The following is a 14,201-nucleotide window of genomic DNA, read 5'->3' as shown; positions in this document are numbered from 1 at the left end:
CATACTACTTTATGAAGGTGCTACGGAATGGAAGTTGAATAATTCCCATTTAAGGAAATCCGAATTGCGTAAGGTTGATGACGTCAGGGCTGTCACAAGACCTGTGAAGCCAAGGCAGGCTACGCTGAAAAGATATGTAACCAGCTGAGCGAGCAAGCAACAATCTTGTCACGGCACAGCGGTGAATGAGTAACGTTTGCTGTCTGGATGTGCGGGTTATTTTATATAACGGGATAATATTTTTTTAATTCGCAGTGTCTCTAGACGCCGAGTGCACAGTCGGTGTATTGTTAGCTAACACATTAGCCAGCAGCTAGGCTGGCTTGCGGCTTTGTCTGCCTGTATGCGTGGCGAATGTTATTGTCAGGTTAGCTCGACTGTGCAAGCAAGTCAGGATTTGGTGGCTATATCGACGCTGAGCTAGCTAGATTGCTAGCTTGGCAAGTTAGTTTAGAAGGAGTTGGTGTGTAGGTGATGTTGTCCGTACTTTCGTACGGTAGACTAGTTGCCAGAGCTGTTATTGGCGGACTTTCTCAAACAGACAGCCGCGATTACAGCCTGGTAACAGCAAGCTGTGGTTTTGGAAAGGATTTTCGCAAGGGCATCTTGAAGAAAGGGATGTGTTACGGAGACGACGCCTGCTTCATTGCTCGACATAGATCTGCTGATGTATTAGGTGAGTTTATCATCAATGAATAATAAATTACACATGATGTACAGTACTGTAGATTGATTGTCAAATAGACAATAAATAGCATAAAGCGAGCACAATACACACGCTCAAAGAGAGAAGGACATGGCTCTAATCCATAACAAATGACTATCCAGCATTACTAAACTCCTTTCGAAAAGGGTGACCTTTGAGCCAGACATACGTGTGTGAAACTCCCTGGATATGAAAGGGAAATAATGGTTATGTTGCTTGCATCAGAACGATAACGCTTCGTCACAGACGGGGATTTTGCACAATGTGCACTGCAGGAAGTAGCTAGCTCAACTCATAGATCTTGGTTTAATAGTGTAATAATAGGTATTAGTGGATGGGCTACAGGGACAGTATGGCAGGCACAATACTTCGGTGTTGATATACCTGTTAAGACTCGACCAGTTTACCAAAATAGGTAGTGGACTGTTTCGCTCTTAACCTAAAGTGGCTTTTGTTCTTGGCTCGAGTGTCTATACGGCAGAAATAAAGTCACGCAAACGCTTAATTTTAAACATATACTTGTTAATTTCAGTTCAGTAAGTGGATTCTTGAATTAGCTGCTCGACTTTCACACCATCATGGACACCGGGATAGTCTGTTCTAAATGATGTGTTCACAGAGCAGAACTGGACTGTCTTTAAGCTCCATTACTATTACTGCAAGATGTCCTGGCGTGGAAGTCATATTGGCCCATTTGGACCGTGAATCTCAAAGCTAATATAACCCAGGTTTAGCCACTGACAGGGTCAGTCTGGATCAGATAGAAATCAATTGTTACTCTACCAACAAAGGCCGGGTTTCTCAGATTCGTTAAGAAGCTGTTAACGCTAAGAGCTTCTTAGGAGCGTTCTAGAGCGTTCTTAGAACGCTCCTAAGAAGCTCTGAGCGTTAAGAGCTTCTTAACGAATCTGGGAAACTCGGCCAAAGCCAGTGCAGTGTCAAGCAGAGTGAAACAAGTCCTTTTTTATACAGACGTCTGCATCCCAGAGTTTCCCTTCCTGGGCAGACACAGATGAACACAGAGAAGGCCATCCATGTATGGTCACTAAAGTAGATGTTTGGGTCTTTGCAGCAGCATGCCTTTCCTGGAAACATCTTGGATCGCAACACTGACTGTTCTCACAATAGCGTACTAATCAACCTAAAAACAAACGTAGGGTTTTTAGGCTGTGGGATCATAAAACAGACTTTGGTACAAACAACCTTTTTTTTTTATCAGTCCTGACGCACAGTCCCATTCATCCATATGTAGCCCGTAGAGATTTGATGCAAGACATTGCCACTAACGGTATGCATGTAGAGGTGAGGCCATGTCAGGAAACAGACTTGTTTCATAATATGACAATTCAATGAGTGTTTCCTAGGGAGACAAAGAGATGCATGTTCTCATAAGAGTCCTTGGCCTCTGAGCAGTGAGCAATGTCTTGCCCTGTACTTGCTGTCCTGTTTGTGTTCTGATGAAAGTGTCTATTGTCTCTCACATCACATCTGCATAATGTCTAGTAGCTTTCTTGTTTCCCACAAGTTCTTCCTTTGCCAAGAGGCTCATTACTTAGAATCAGGAAATCTTGGAAGTCAAACAAAACAATTAGAGATATAGCAAGTTTGTTTGATCATAAATAAACCTGTCCGACTGTTTTCAGGTGTGGCGGATGGAGTGGGAGGCTGGCGGGACTATGGCGTGGACCCGTCTCAGTTTTCAGGGACCCTGATGAAGACGTGTGAACGGCTGATCAAGGAGGGCCGCTTTGTCCCCAGCAACCCTGTGGGCGTCCTCACCACCAGCTACTATGAGCTGCTTCAGAACAAAGTGCCTCTGCTAGGTGAGTAGCCTACCAAGGCAGATGATACTGTCCATGTTCATCTGTGGAGGTTTTCTGTTTACATTTAGTCATTTAGCAGTCATTTATCCAGAGCGACTTACAGTAAGTACAGGGACATTCCCCCCCCGAGTCAAGTAGGGTAAAGTGCCTTGCCCAAGGACACAACGTCATTTGGCACGGCGGGGAATCGATCCGACAACCTTCCGATTACTAGCCAGACTCCCTCACCGCTCAGCCATCTGACTGTTTATACAAAATATTCAAAAGGTGCGTTCAGTTAACGTGAATGGGTTATTAGGTCATATTCAAATGTTCTTGCTCTGTTTCTGGTTTGGTGGTTGTGGTGCTTCTGAAGTATACATGGGTCAGCTTTCGCAAACTTCATTTCGTTTGTTGTGCAACAGCGAAGATAGAAGATATACATCTTCTCTGTCTAGACTTGATCCTTTCTCTAGGTCTCCTGTTGCATATGTCCTTAATTACATCGCTACACGAGCAAGAGCGTGCCATTGCATGTGGTCGTGTAAAGTTCGACACAGGCTGTACTTTTCCATCCAATGTTGCGTTCAATAAGAGGGAAAACAACTCTGAATGGTAATTGTATTATGGTAGAGGAAAAAGGAGAAGAAAGGGGGTGAGTCAGAGAGCGTGATGGGTTTGTAGGAAGAATCCAGAGTACATTCTGCTGGGCTCGATGACTCACCAGCAGGGTGTGGCTGCTCACCCTGGTCGGATAACTTCTGTTCCCATAATATCCCCAAAAGTTATGCCTGGGAACTTCTAATTTGCGACAAGATATTAGGCTGTGTTTTTAAACCGTTAACAAGCAAACAGCTCGCCAATGACCCCCAAGCCATGTATTCGAAAACATTTCCATAAAGTCAATTTGTTTGACCTTGGGAGTTTTACAGAATGGAAATACTAAGAAAAGTCTCTGTCCCTCCTTACCTGTTCCATAGGCAGCAGCACAGCATGCATCGTGGTTCTGGACCGACAGAGCCACCGGCTCCACACGGCCAACCTGGGAGACTCTGGCTTCCTGGTGGTGCGGGGGGGAGAGGTGGTCCACCGGTCAGACGAACAGCAGCACTACTTCAACACCCCCTTCCAGCTGTCTATCGCTCCCCCGGAGGCAGAAGGAGCTGTTCTCAGTGACAGGTCAGACACACAGCCCAGCCCTTCACTATACTAGGATTACTACTACTACTACTACTACTACTACTACTACTACTACTACTACTACTACTACTACTACTACATAAGGCTTCTTATGCTGTTTTTAATAAGATAATACAAACAGAATACAGCTGTGAATAGATATGAGTGGTATCTATATTGTTCCTACATTATTCCTTGTCACGTGTTTGGAGTAGCTGGCTGCAGAGTTGGGTGACTGTCAGGTAGGTTGTGCCCCACTGGGCTGGATTGGCAGCCAGACGTTTGAGTCATGTGCTGCTGCGCCCGGCGTTGTGGGTGTCAACAGTAGCAGTGACAGAGTGTCCTCCAGTGGCATGTGGGTCTGGGCGGGGGTTGGCTCCCTGCCATCATTCCCAGCCAGGTCAAAGTCTCAAAAGAACAGGGGGGGGGGGGGGGGGGGAAGGGACAGCTTCGCAGCAGCCAATCCCATGCCGGCTGGTTTACAGGCCTGTTAAAGCGTTTAATCTTGGAACTGGGGAGATTAGTTTTAGCCACTCACATGTGTTTCATTGTAGTGAGATGAATCTGTATTGAGTGTAGGTATACATCATCATAGGACTAAAATCTCATACATTGTTACAGTGTCCATGTACCACGTACTGTGTCTGTAGACATTATGTTTGTATAATTTTTTAAATATTTTTTTCATCTTTATCTGATATTTCCTGTGACAGGAAAGCATAGATTAAACGGCTACAGGACAGATTAGTTTTCAATACGGCCGTGACTTTCAAAGAGTCTGGTTCAGAGAGTTAATGATGCCTTCTAAGAATTGACAACTTGACACTGGATCCTGAACTTGGCTGTGATCTATATGTGTGTGTCACACACGCTGCTGTAGCTGCAGTGTTTTATGAACCTCTCTCGAGAACGAGGTGTGCTTTTCCAACTCGTCTTATGACCGTTCCTTTGCGGACTTTCCACAAGGCATGCATGCAAAGAGAGAGATTGCCAGTCGCAGCAGTTTATTCATGACTGAAATAGGAGGTCTGGAATCTGCACGGGCACTTCTTTTTCCTACTGTATCAGCTGGGTAATCCAGATTTAGCCACTGACCTCTATCCTTACCTGGCAGCCTGAGGTATGTCTGGATCCCATGGTTGCTCAGTCTCAGGAGGCCTGATTCGACCGGGCTTTGTCAGGCTCAGATAGGCCAGATTTCCTGCTGGAGAGTAAGGAAGAGGGAGTCAGGGGAGATTACAATTTGCCTCAGGTCTTGTAATGGTGCACCTTAATAGGTGGAGTTGCTATACATTAAACTGAGGCTCCCCTAGACTAAATCTGTCCTTATATCCTCCTCACTCCTAATTCCTTTCTGATTATCCTGTAATAAAAATTCAGTACTGGGTTTCCAAGATGGAGAGCTCAGCTGACATCTGTACGTATGTTCCCTCAGTCCTGACGCCGCCGATAGTTCCTCTTTCGACGTGCAGCTGGGTGACATCATCCTGACCGCCACGGACGGCCTGTTTGACAACATGCCTGACTACATGATCTTACAGGAGCTGAAAAAACTCAAGGTAGGTCTGCCCTGTCCTAACCACAAGTTTACAGCAGTTTAATTAAAATACAAAGTTTTGAGTCGGATAAACAAAACATGTCTGGAATGCTGGAACACCTTGTCCTCCTTGTTTTGTTTCCCAGAACACAAATTATGAGAGCATCCAGCAGACAGCCAGGAGCATTGCAAAACAGGCCCACGTCCTGGCATACGACCCCAACTACATGTCGCCTTTTGCACAGTTTGCCTGTGACAATGGACTGAACGTACGAGGTAAGGATCATTCTACCCCTCCGATACTCACTTTCAGCCAGTCCTCTTTCTTAATAGACTCTGGAAGCCAGTAGTCTATAAATTGTAAGGAAGTAGCCCGGGAGAAAAAGGAAGGCCTGGCTTTTAGCCTGATTCTTTTGTGGCTGTCAGCAGCAAAATGGCTCTTTAGAGAGTTTGTGAATCCTCTCAATCCATTCATCACCCTGACTGTCCCACTCTTTCTTCTCCTCAGGAGGAAAGCCAGATGACATCACCGTATTGCTGTCTATTGTGGCGGAGTACACGGACTAGTAACTGGACAGATTGAGAAAAGGAGGGCCTTCTCCCTCCAACCATCTGCCTCTCCATGTCGGACTACTCTTGATTCCTGCTGGCCAGGATCAAAGCGATGCTGGCGGCTGGACCCCCACTTCCCCTGTCTCTCCTCAGCCACAATGCACCTTCTGTCCTCAATAGGCTGAATCAGTCACTCCACCCTCCTGACGATGGCCTTATGCACCACCCACACAATCTGAAGTTCTGTGTGTTAAGATCTCGAGGGGATAAAACAAGAGGGCTAAATTCTGGAGAGAGAAAGAAACCGACACTGGTATTGCAGTGTCCACATCCTGGAAGTGTTCCAGCCATCATGATCTATATCCATTCACTGGGATGATGAAGGGCAGTCTGGGAGTTGAAGCACCCACACAGCCTTTATTTACTGGCCGGGGCTCTGAGTGCATTTAAGGGGTTGGTAGCCATGATGCTACAGAGTAAAGTATGAGGGAGACAGAGAGGTAATGTTACCAAGGGAACCACGCTGGTTTGAGCCAGGAAGTGGTTGCAGAACCACGAGCCTGGGGTGACAGGACTGTAGTGTGTGTATGAGTACGTGCAGATGGGGCCATGGCAGCATTACTAGCGGTGACTTAGTCATACAAGCTTGAATTAGGAAACATTTGCGAGCAAAAGGGCACGAAACGTTTTGTATTTGAGCGTAATAAGGCAGATGTTCATTGTGGTATGATTGGATGTTGTAAAGTTGTTGTTTGAAAGAGGGAGTCTGTATGTGACAGAATTATTTAGCGTACTCGATGGGTTGTACACAAAGAGGGACTAGCTGTTGCATTTTTTTGCCATATCAGTACAATTCGAGTCTTGCACAGACCAAGTTAACCTGTTTCTACGGCTTGGAATTGGGGGGGGGGGGGGGACTTCTGGGGAACATGTTAAATAACATATTGTCTGTGTCAAACATAAGTCCTCCCTTTAATTGAACTGCTGTGATGCAAAGTCTTGGTTGTGATTTTTCTGGTGGTGTTCAGCGTGAAAGAGGAGTATGTTAAGTCACAGGTGCACGTGGTGAGTGAATTGGTTTATGTTGGCTACACGTGATTCTCAATATGTATTGGGATGCATTGATGGCAGCCATTTACGCACAATATTGGAGAACGCATATCTGAGAATGCTCTCACCCAGTAGACATGGGTCATGTGTCCACGTGTTTTTATTGTCTTTTGAGTGGTGGGATGGGCATTGACCACGGTCTCAGAGTAGAGTTAGAAACCTTTGTTCACAATCAGCATTTCCTTGTCTTTTGTCATCAGTTTTCCTGCTGTATAATTCCAGTGGCACACCTGAGAAATCATTTTAATCAGGTCACTTGTTCTCATTCAGTGTTAAACAGCAGGTTTTGATATTTTATGGGCAAAAGAAATATTTTTTTGGTTATCTATTGCTGCAGATTTGCACAGTGCATTTCTTTTTAATTTATGTGCAGCAACTGCTACAGTTTAAGGAAGGTATGTTTCCTTTCAAGCATGTACTATGTATGTGTTCAAGTTGTAGAGCGGATGTGCCTTGTATCAGGTGTTGATACTGGCAAAATTGTACAATTACAATTCTCCAAACCCCCCTTTGTCTGCCCACTACTGGACACAGAGCCTGAGCTAGACAAGTACCCATACGATTATCATTTCGTTTACCCATCTTACCCTGTTGTCTTAAGATTAACTCAATCCTCACCAGTCGATGGAAGACCCATCTTTCCCATGTGATCCTATGCCTTTCCACCATAAATTGAGATTCATCTTGCGATCTGTTTAAACGTGTAAACCACTTTGCATTATTATTATTATTATTTATCTTTCACACTGATATGGTGCTTCCTTGCTGCAGGCTACTGCCCAGCTTCAAGGGCTCCAGATCCCACACCTGATACATGATTGGTTGGGCAGTACAGACTGGGGGGGGAGCCCTCAGGTGAACCATGTCTTTAAAAAGAAACCAAAAGCACATGTTTACTGTATTTTTTGAGATGGGGAAATCGAGAGGTTTCCGCACTGGACAGTCAAAATGTGCTCTGAAGCTTTATGGCACTGAAGAGGTTAACACAAACCTCACCAGCCTTAACAATAACGTAACAATACAAGCCATTTCCCTCTCAAATGGTACTTCTTGTCAGAGCTAGCTTCCCTGTTCCCCTCAGCAGACCCAACCCAACCGTGCCCTTGCTATCCTCCTCAACTTCACCCTCCAGTTCAAAAAGCAAAGTTTGTTACAATGAGAGTTGCATGTATCTGTATATTTTGTGTGTACAGTTCAACAATGCAGACTGAGTTCTGTAAATATGTTTTTGAAGCTGTAAAATATTTAAATAAAGATTATAGTATTTATTACCTTGGTGTGCCAGCTGTTTCTATCATACTGACTATGTAAAAAAGCCATATTGTGGGCTGAACAGACACTCACTTTCATACAATGAAATAGCAATTCAACATACTTTAAACAGGTTGAAGGTGCACTATAAATACAAAGTACCGGTAATAACATGCCCTTCTGAGCCAGCATCGTTGATGTCTAGAACATGGCTACGCTACAGCACATTTCAGAGGAGGCAGCATAACCCTGCGCTGACTCATCCTCTGCCGTGTCTCGGAAGCCGCAGTTGACTGAAGAAGTCACGGGCATTCATCTGTGTGTTTAGTTGCAAATTCCTGCAGTACATAGGTGTGGCATCTCCAAGCAGGAAACAATGTTTCCACCTGCAAGACCAACCAGTTCAATTTAATTGACTGGTTTTAAAAATTGTATCATTTAAACCTCTAGAAACCTGAGGTACCAGTTCGTAATGAATCTATACATTACCATTTTAATGTCATGTTGTACAATAACATGAACTGTCAAAGTGGTGTAATCATAACATCAGAACAGAATTGCATACTCTGTAATAGTTTGTGAAACATTTGGAACAAATTATGTTCCACTACACTATCTAAAGTAATCAACAGACAAAATGACTGTCCTTTGTAATTGTGGCTTGTGGTAAATGGAACCAGAAAATGTTTTGGTCTGACTGACTCTGGGTTATAATCTACCACTGGCCCTCTTCACCATCATCCTCTGTGTCACTGGCACACACCAGACTAGGAGGCAAGGCGGTCTGGACATTTCCCTGCTCAGTAGACAACGCACCAAATAGGAAGGAGCGAATCTAGAGAATTCAAACAAATAAAACCTGAGAATCAGTTCTGAGATAATACTTCTTATGGCCACACATAATATGGTGAGGCTTTTGGGGAGTTTTGACATTATTCAAGTTGTAGTTCACAGAGATTCAATATTTCCCTATACTAATGAAGGTTAGATAAACAACACAACAACAAAACATTGTTCCAGAACATGTTTGGATTCTGGAACACAAAGGTGCGAAGGAGCAGAGGTTGCTCAAAGTTCAAACTGCAATCTAGTTTGCGTCAGGGACTACACTGTTTAGAGACCCCCTGTTACCTTGGCAGAAGCAGGTGTTCTGATGACAGTGGTAGGCTGCTTGTCAGACCTGGCTGTGGGGAGTCTCTCCAGGTTCCCTGGCCTGTTCAGCCTTCTCATGAGGGCATTGCCACTGAGAACTGGGCTCCCCTGGCTGGATGCTATCAGCTCGCCCACAGCCAGGAAATCCTGAGGGGAACCAACGGCTGGCCCCTGAGGAACGTCGGGGAAACCGGCAACACCTTCACACCTGGGAGAGCGGGAGAATTAAGTCACTGCTGGGCGCCTGGCCAGGTCCCTACTCAGAACAAGAACATGCTGTCCCTCTAAATAAATATTAAACCAACTTGAATCTTATTGTTCATCATAACAAGGGTAAGTACATTCACCTCTAACAGACCCAGTCCCACAGGCATAAACACAGAAATAAGGGTTGATATTTAATACTACTGGGGCCCTACTTTTCCTTTTTAAACAACCGGCAGCAGCCTGTGTTTGTGTATGAGGATGTTTGAAGCGAGTTCTCATGTGGGTAACCGCTGTGCCTCGTGAGTTACTGCGCCTGCTCGTGCGTCAAAGTGTGAGAGCCAGATGGGAGGGGGAGAGCCAGAGAGAGGGAGGCACTGACGGAGGGATAGTGAAGAGGGGGGAAAAAAAGAAAGTAAAGCATGAAAGAAAAAAAGAAAAAGGTTGCCTGAGGCAGCGTGTGGGAAAGGGAGGAAATGTTCGCCCACCCTGTCTCGATAAAGCACCCCCTGGAGTGGCATGGAGGAATTTGGCTTCAGTTCAGGCCTGCCTGCTAAAACAGCTCTACCCAGTACTGGAGCACGTGGCCTGCGATGCAACTGAGCGTTGACTCTGGAGGTTCCTCCCAGCCTCAGCACAAACACAGTGTCCTGAAGCAAAACCGCAGCATAGAAACAAGACTGGGACTGGAGCGTAGCGTGAGGAGAGATTGGCCAACACCCTAGTTGTACTAAAACTGCTGTTTGAAATACAAGATATTATATGACCAATCTGTTTAAGAGCTTATCGAAAATAAGATTTTTAAACGAGGAAAAACTCATAGGACAGCCACTATAGGTCTCCAGCTACTACAGGACTAGCAACACATAAAAGTGCGTGCTCATCAGGTCAGTGATGACGCCACTGAGACTGAGAGCAGAGCGCATGAGACTCAAGTGACCCAGATGTGAAAAGATCCGGTTTGGACCGGTGCTGCCAACCAACTGCCACATTCAGGCCATCCAGAGGCCCAGACGCTCAGAGACACACGCTGGCCTAGCTGAGCGGTGGAGAGCCGCAGGGTGACGTCATCAGTGGTGGAACCGGTTACTGCAGGGCTGGAGGGATTATCAAGGCCACCAACCCTGCTCAGCCTTGCCCCACATAGCCTTAGCTCCGTTTCACAGACAGGGCTGGATGCTGTAATACTACGCCCACTTAGAAACCAAATCAGGCTCCGTCAGAAGGCAAACTGGGTCCAGCTGATGGTCATCTCAGGTATAGCACTGAGAGATGGTACTCTACACAGCACTTTCACAGAGACCTTTTCTTGGTGGGTCTCTCACCTAAACAATCTCACTTGAGATTCCCTGTCATATTTTTCTATCGTAACATGATCTCAACATGTCAAAATGATGCGAGAACTTCGAAAGCGGCGCTCTGGGCTACTACCTTATAGTCGGTCTGTTGAGCACATAATAAGATAGATTCTGATTAAGGGCAGCGTGTGACGTCGGCCACGGTTGATTACGTAAGGCTGGTCAAGCTGTGGCACAACCATACTGGTGGTGACAATCACCTGAGAGCGGTAGGGGGCGGGGCCTCGGCCTGAGACGGGGTCGTGCTCTCTGGGTCCACTAGAGTAGCCAACACCACTCTGGCCTCCAGGACCAAGTCATCCACACTGAAGCACACTGGCCTGAAAGACAAGTGAACGACAACAGAGTGGACATCTGATGGGCAGGTAGGACGATCGGCAGTGGATGGAAATCTTCATGCCTTCTAAAAAGGACTGGATCTGAAAATTGTAGATCAGCTAAACTAATGACTGGATCTAACGGTTGAACGGCACGGGCAGGGTAAGGGGTTGTGATACTCACTTCCCCGCCGCACCAAAGTGCATGGACACAGGTAGACCGTGGGATTCGGCGAAGGACAGCAGTCCCTAATAAACAGTTAAAGAACAGATCATCAGCATTCCAATACTACACACAGTCGGAGTTCAATTTTTCACTCCTTCCCCAGTAAAATAAAGTAACTTCAATGATAAGGACATGACGTGATAGGGTAACTTGTGTCTGCATTATACATCCTTGAGTATGCATAGAGTGAACAAAACCCTTCAGATTCCATGGGGTCGTCAACAGAGATCATGTCTCCACTGGGATACTTCTGACTCTTAGACAAAAGGACTTAAACCCACTCTGTCATGTAGCATTACAGTATAAAGACTTATATAGCTCGTAGCATGTCCCCCATCAAAGAACAGAAGCAGGACACAGCAGTGGTACAAGGCTGCGTTTTGTAATGAGCACCTTCTCAATGGGATATGTTACCCCCCAGCGACATTTCGGGATATTGGGGTCAAGGTTTATGTGTGTTTGGGCTCGGGTATAGTGTCATCAGCCTTGGGGAGTAATAGTACATGGTGTTTTTGGAAAATAGATGTTTTGAACATTTGCTGTGTATAACTGATTCAAATGTCTCCCTCGTTTTGACTCAATCCATGTGTTATGTTTTATAAAAAGACTAAGAACTTTAGGGGGTTTTGGTTTTATTACTTTAAAAAACAGTATGTTTAGGCAAAGCAGGAAATTAGATTGAGCTAATATGAATAATTTCTTATATCAGCTACTGATGAATAATACCCCCATTACACTTGTTTACATGCCTGACAGCCACCAAACCCATAAATCCAGGATTCCAGTAGAGGAGGGGAAGTTCACAGGAAAACGATAGGGTACAGACCCTCCGGGACACTTGGGTCCAAGTCCATAAATATGTCTCCTTAAAACTGAAAATTACTCTGCGTACTTACACACACCCAGAAATACACACACATAGACAATATTTAAAGGCTCATGTGACTGAAAGAGTTCCATCCTAAAATATCCTCCTTACCCTCAACTCCTTCAGACAGAAGGTTATGTCCGAATCCACTCCAACCTGGAAGTAGTCAAACTCACTCGGATGCAAGGACATCTCAGTGTGCATAGCCTTCAAACGATCTGTATTCAGAGAAAAATTCTTAAGTCAATATGACATGATGTTACTGATTAGCACCACACAGACCTATAAGACACTTCCTTTCTACAGCTGTAGATAATTCTGACAGCATTAACAAAAGACGTACAAACACGTGTGCCTGTAGAGAAAAGGGAGAAACTTACTACCCATTTTCTCTTCTTGGTAGTTTTTGAGATGAAGTCTCAGAGGAGTGATGGACAGGGTAATCTCCTCCTGGGACACGGGGAAGTGCATCACCATGTCACCTATAAGCCTTACCAAGCCGGGACAGAGGCAGGTCATTAGCATGGAATCGAGAGAACGATAAAAGGGCATTATTTAAATTGCACAAAAAGAGAAATTTATCCTTGGAAATGAAGATCAACTATGCAGTACGGCGTGTGGCTGTATGTTTGTTTAGCAGGCCATACAAATTTGCTTGTGGCTGAGAGTGGAGAGCTAACCTGGCCTGTGCCTTCAGGACATTGATGCAGAGGTGATAAGGATATACTGCCTGCAGAGCCTCCCTCTCTTGGAAACCCAGCATGTGAGTTTTAGTTATACCTGATACAAGTAGTGCAGGGTGTCATTGAAACACACTACCCTCTAGTGTCCAAAGGGCAGAAAATAAAACTGGGTATGTATGGGAATGTACCAGTGGCCTCCTACCATGTCTGCAGTAAAACTGGAATGTCACACGATTCTCTGGGCTGTTGATGGATATTTCACACCTGGACACGTTACGTTCAATAGTCGCCAAGCACCGAAACAGTGGAAGCACTGACTGGATCAACAGATAGATACATCACTTAAATAAACCCAAACACATAGTCTCATAGTAATGACTTCTCATGCAGTATTACATTATCTGTTACCTTCATGGCCAGTTTGCATTTGGCGGTTCCACATTCAGGGGCAATACTGTAGTTTTGGAAGAATAGTGTCGTGAAGAGAAAGCAGCCATAGGCCGAATGGGCAGGATTCACTGATCTCACTGCCAACTTTGTGGGACCAAATAGATTAGAGGTCAAGGACTGTTAGCTAGCAAACAGAGGTCAAGGACTGTTAGCTAGCAAACAACCGCTGTGAACAAACTCTAAACAAAAACAACAAATTAGCTTACCCCTTTCACCATAGGATCCAGCCATAATTCATCACCTATTCTTGAGAGGCCATGAATAGCTTTTCCAAACGCTGTAAATTTAAGGACAGATTGCTTAATTGATGAAGATAAGAGTGGCAAACGGTAACAGGCCTACGGGGTTTGAACCTTCAAATGATTTTCTATTCAAATGAATAAGGCGTCAATCCGGGTCACGCTACCTCAGAGACAACGAAAGAAATTACTCGTTACTGTAAACTAGAAAGCCTACTATGTGAATTACTTCCTAGCTAGAAAGAGTTATCAAATGAAATGTACACGTTATGTCTCTTTTCATACGAAATAGGGCCTATAAGCCTGTATATATTCGTTCAAATGAGAAATCCAGCAGTCAAAACTCATACTGTAGCTAGCTACCTTTCACACCATTTCCCTCAATGATACACCTCATATTAGCCATGACTGTTTGGGGAGAGGTCCTTCCCTTGTTTTTATGGCAAATGGCAAAGAATTTGAAAACTTTTAACAAAACTCTGGATATATCCAGCTGAGGAACGCGAGTAGCCTGCCGTGCCGAGAAAACTGACTGACTAGGTAAACTACTCACGCGCGTCACCAGAC

General features: G+C 45.0%; 2 protein-coding genes across 3 annotated transcripts; one reads left to right on the top strand and one right to left on the bottom strand.

The window, feature by feature from the left end:
* The first annotated feature begins 99 nt into the window (after positions 1 to 99).
* Positions 100 to 8,157, top strand: pptc7a (protein phosphatase targeting COQ7 a). The gene is made up of 6 exons (XM_047048314.1): positions 100 to 676; positions 2,350 to 2,529; positions 3,489 to 3,687; positions 5,123 to 5,246; positions 5,371 to 5,500; positions 5,733 to 8,157. The coding sequence occupies exons 1-6, from the start codon at positions 475 to 477 to the stop codon at positions 5,789 to 5,791; spliced, it is 894 nt and encodes a 297-aa protein (XP_046904270.1). The 5' UTR covers positions 100 to 474; the 3' UTR covers positions 5,792 to 8,157.
* Positions 4,803 to 14,078, bottom strand: rad9b (RAD9 checkpoint clamp component B). 2 transcript variants are annotated; one of them, XM_047048313.1, is made up of 11 exons: positions 13,998 to 14,078; positions 13,602 to 13,672; positions 13,354 to 13,479; positions 13,148 to 13,262; positions 12,943 to 13,042; positions 12,643 to 12,752; positions 12,374 to 12,480; positions 11,353 to 11,417; positions 11,052 to 11,171; positions 9,269 to 9,497; positions 4,803 to 4,888 (listed from the first exon to the last, which is right to left on the bottom strand). In XM_047048313.1, the coding sequence occupies exons 1-11, from the start codon at positions 14,038 to 14,040 to the stop codon at positions 4,871 to 4,873; spliced, it is 1,104 nt and encodes a 367-aa protein (XP_046904269.1). In that variant the 5' UTR covers positions 14,041 to 14,078; the 3' UTR covers positions 4,803 to 4,870. The 2 variants fall into 2 exon arrangements, with proteins under 2 accessions (XP_046904269.1, XP_046904268.1); XM_047048312.1 differs by lacking the exon at positions 4,803 to 4,888 and adding an exon at positions 8,214 to 8,972.
* Between the last annotated feature and the right edge of the window lie 123 nt (positions 14,079 to 14,201).

The sequence above is a fragment of the Hypomesus transpacificus genome, chromosome 24 (genome assembly GCF_021917145.1).
Source record: "Hypomesus transpacificus isolate Combined female chromosome 24, fHypTra1, whole genome shotgun sequence".
Classification (NCBI taxonomy): Eukaryota; Metazoa; Chordata; class Actinopteri; order Osmeriformes; family Osmeridae; genus Hypomesus; species Hypomesus transpacificus.
This window is presented reverse-complemented; position numbering and strand designations above follow the sequence as displayed.

What these genes read in the sequence shown, in the direction of transcription:
- pptc7a (XM_047048314.1), top strand. Translation starts at nt 475, where the DNA reads ATGTTGTCCGTACTTTCGTACGGTAGACTAGTTGCCAGAGCTGTTATT. An exon ending in GAACAAAGTGCCTCTGCTAG is followed by an intron (nt 2,530 to 3,488) that starts GTGAGTAGCCTA and finishes CCTGTTCCATAG; the next exon opens with GCAGCAGCACAGCATGCATC. An exon ending in GGAGCTGTTCTCAGTGACAG is followed by an intron (nt 3,688 to 5,122) that starts GTCAGACACACA and finishes ATGTTCCCTCAG; the next exon opens with TCCTGACGCCGCCGATAGTT.
- rad9b (XM_047048312.1), bottom strand. Translation starts at nt 14,040, where the DNA reads ATGGCTAATATGAGGTGTATCATTGAGGGAAATGGTGTGAAAG. An exon ending in TCTGTCTGAAGGAGTTGAGG is followed by an intron (nt 11,418 to 12,373) that starts GTAAGGAGGATA and finishes ACTGTTTATTAG; the next exon opens with GGACTGCTGTCCTTCGCCGA. An exon ending in CCGCCCCCTACCGCTCTCAG is followed by an intron (nt 9,498 to 11,051) that starts GTGATTGTCACC and finishes CCGCTCTCCCAG; the next exon opens with GTGTGAAGGTGTTGCCGGTT.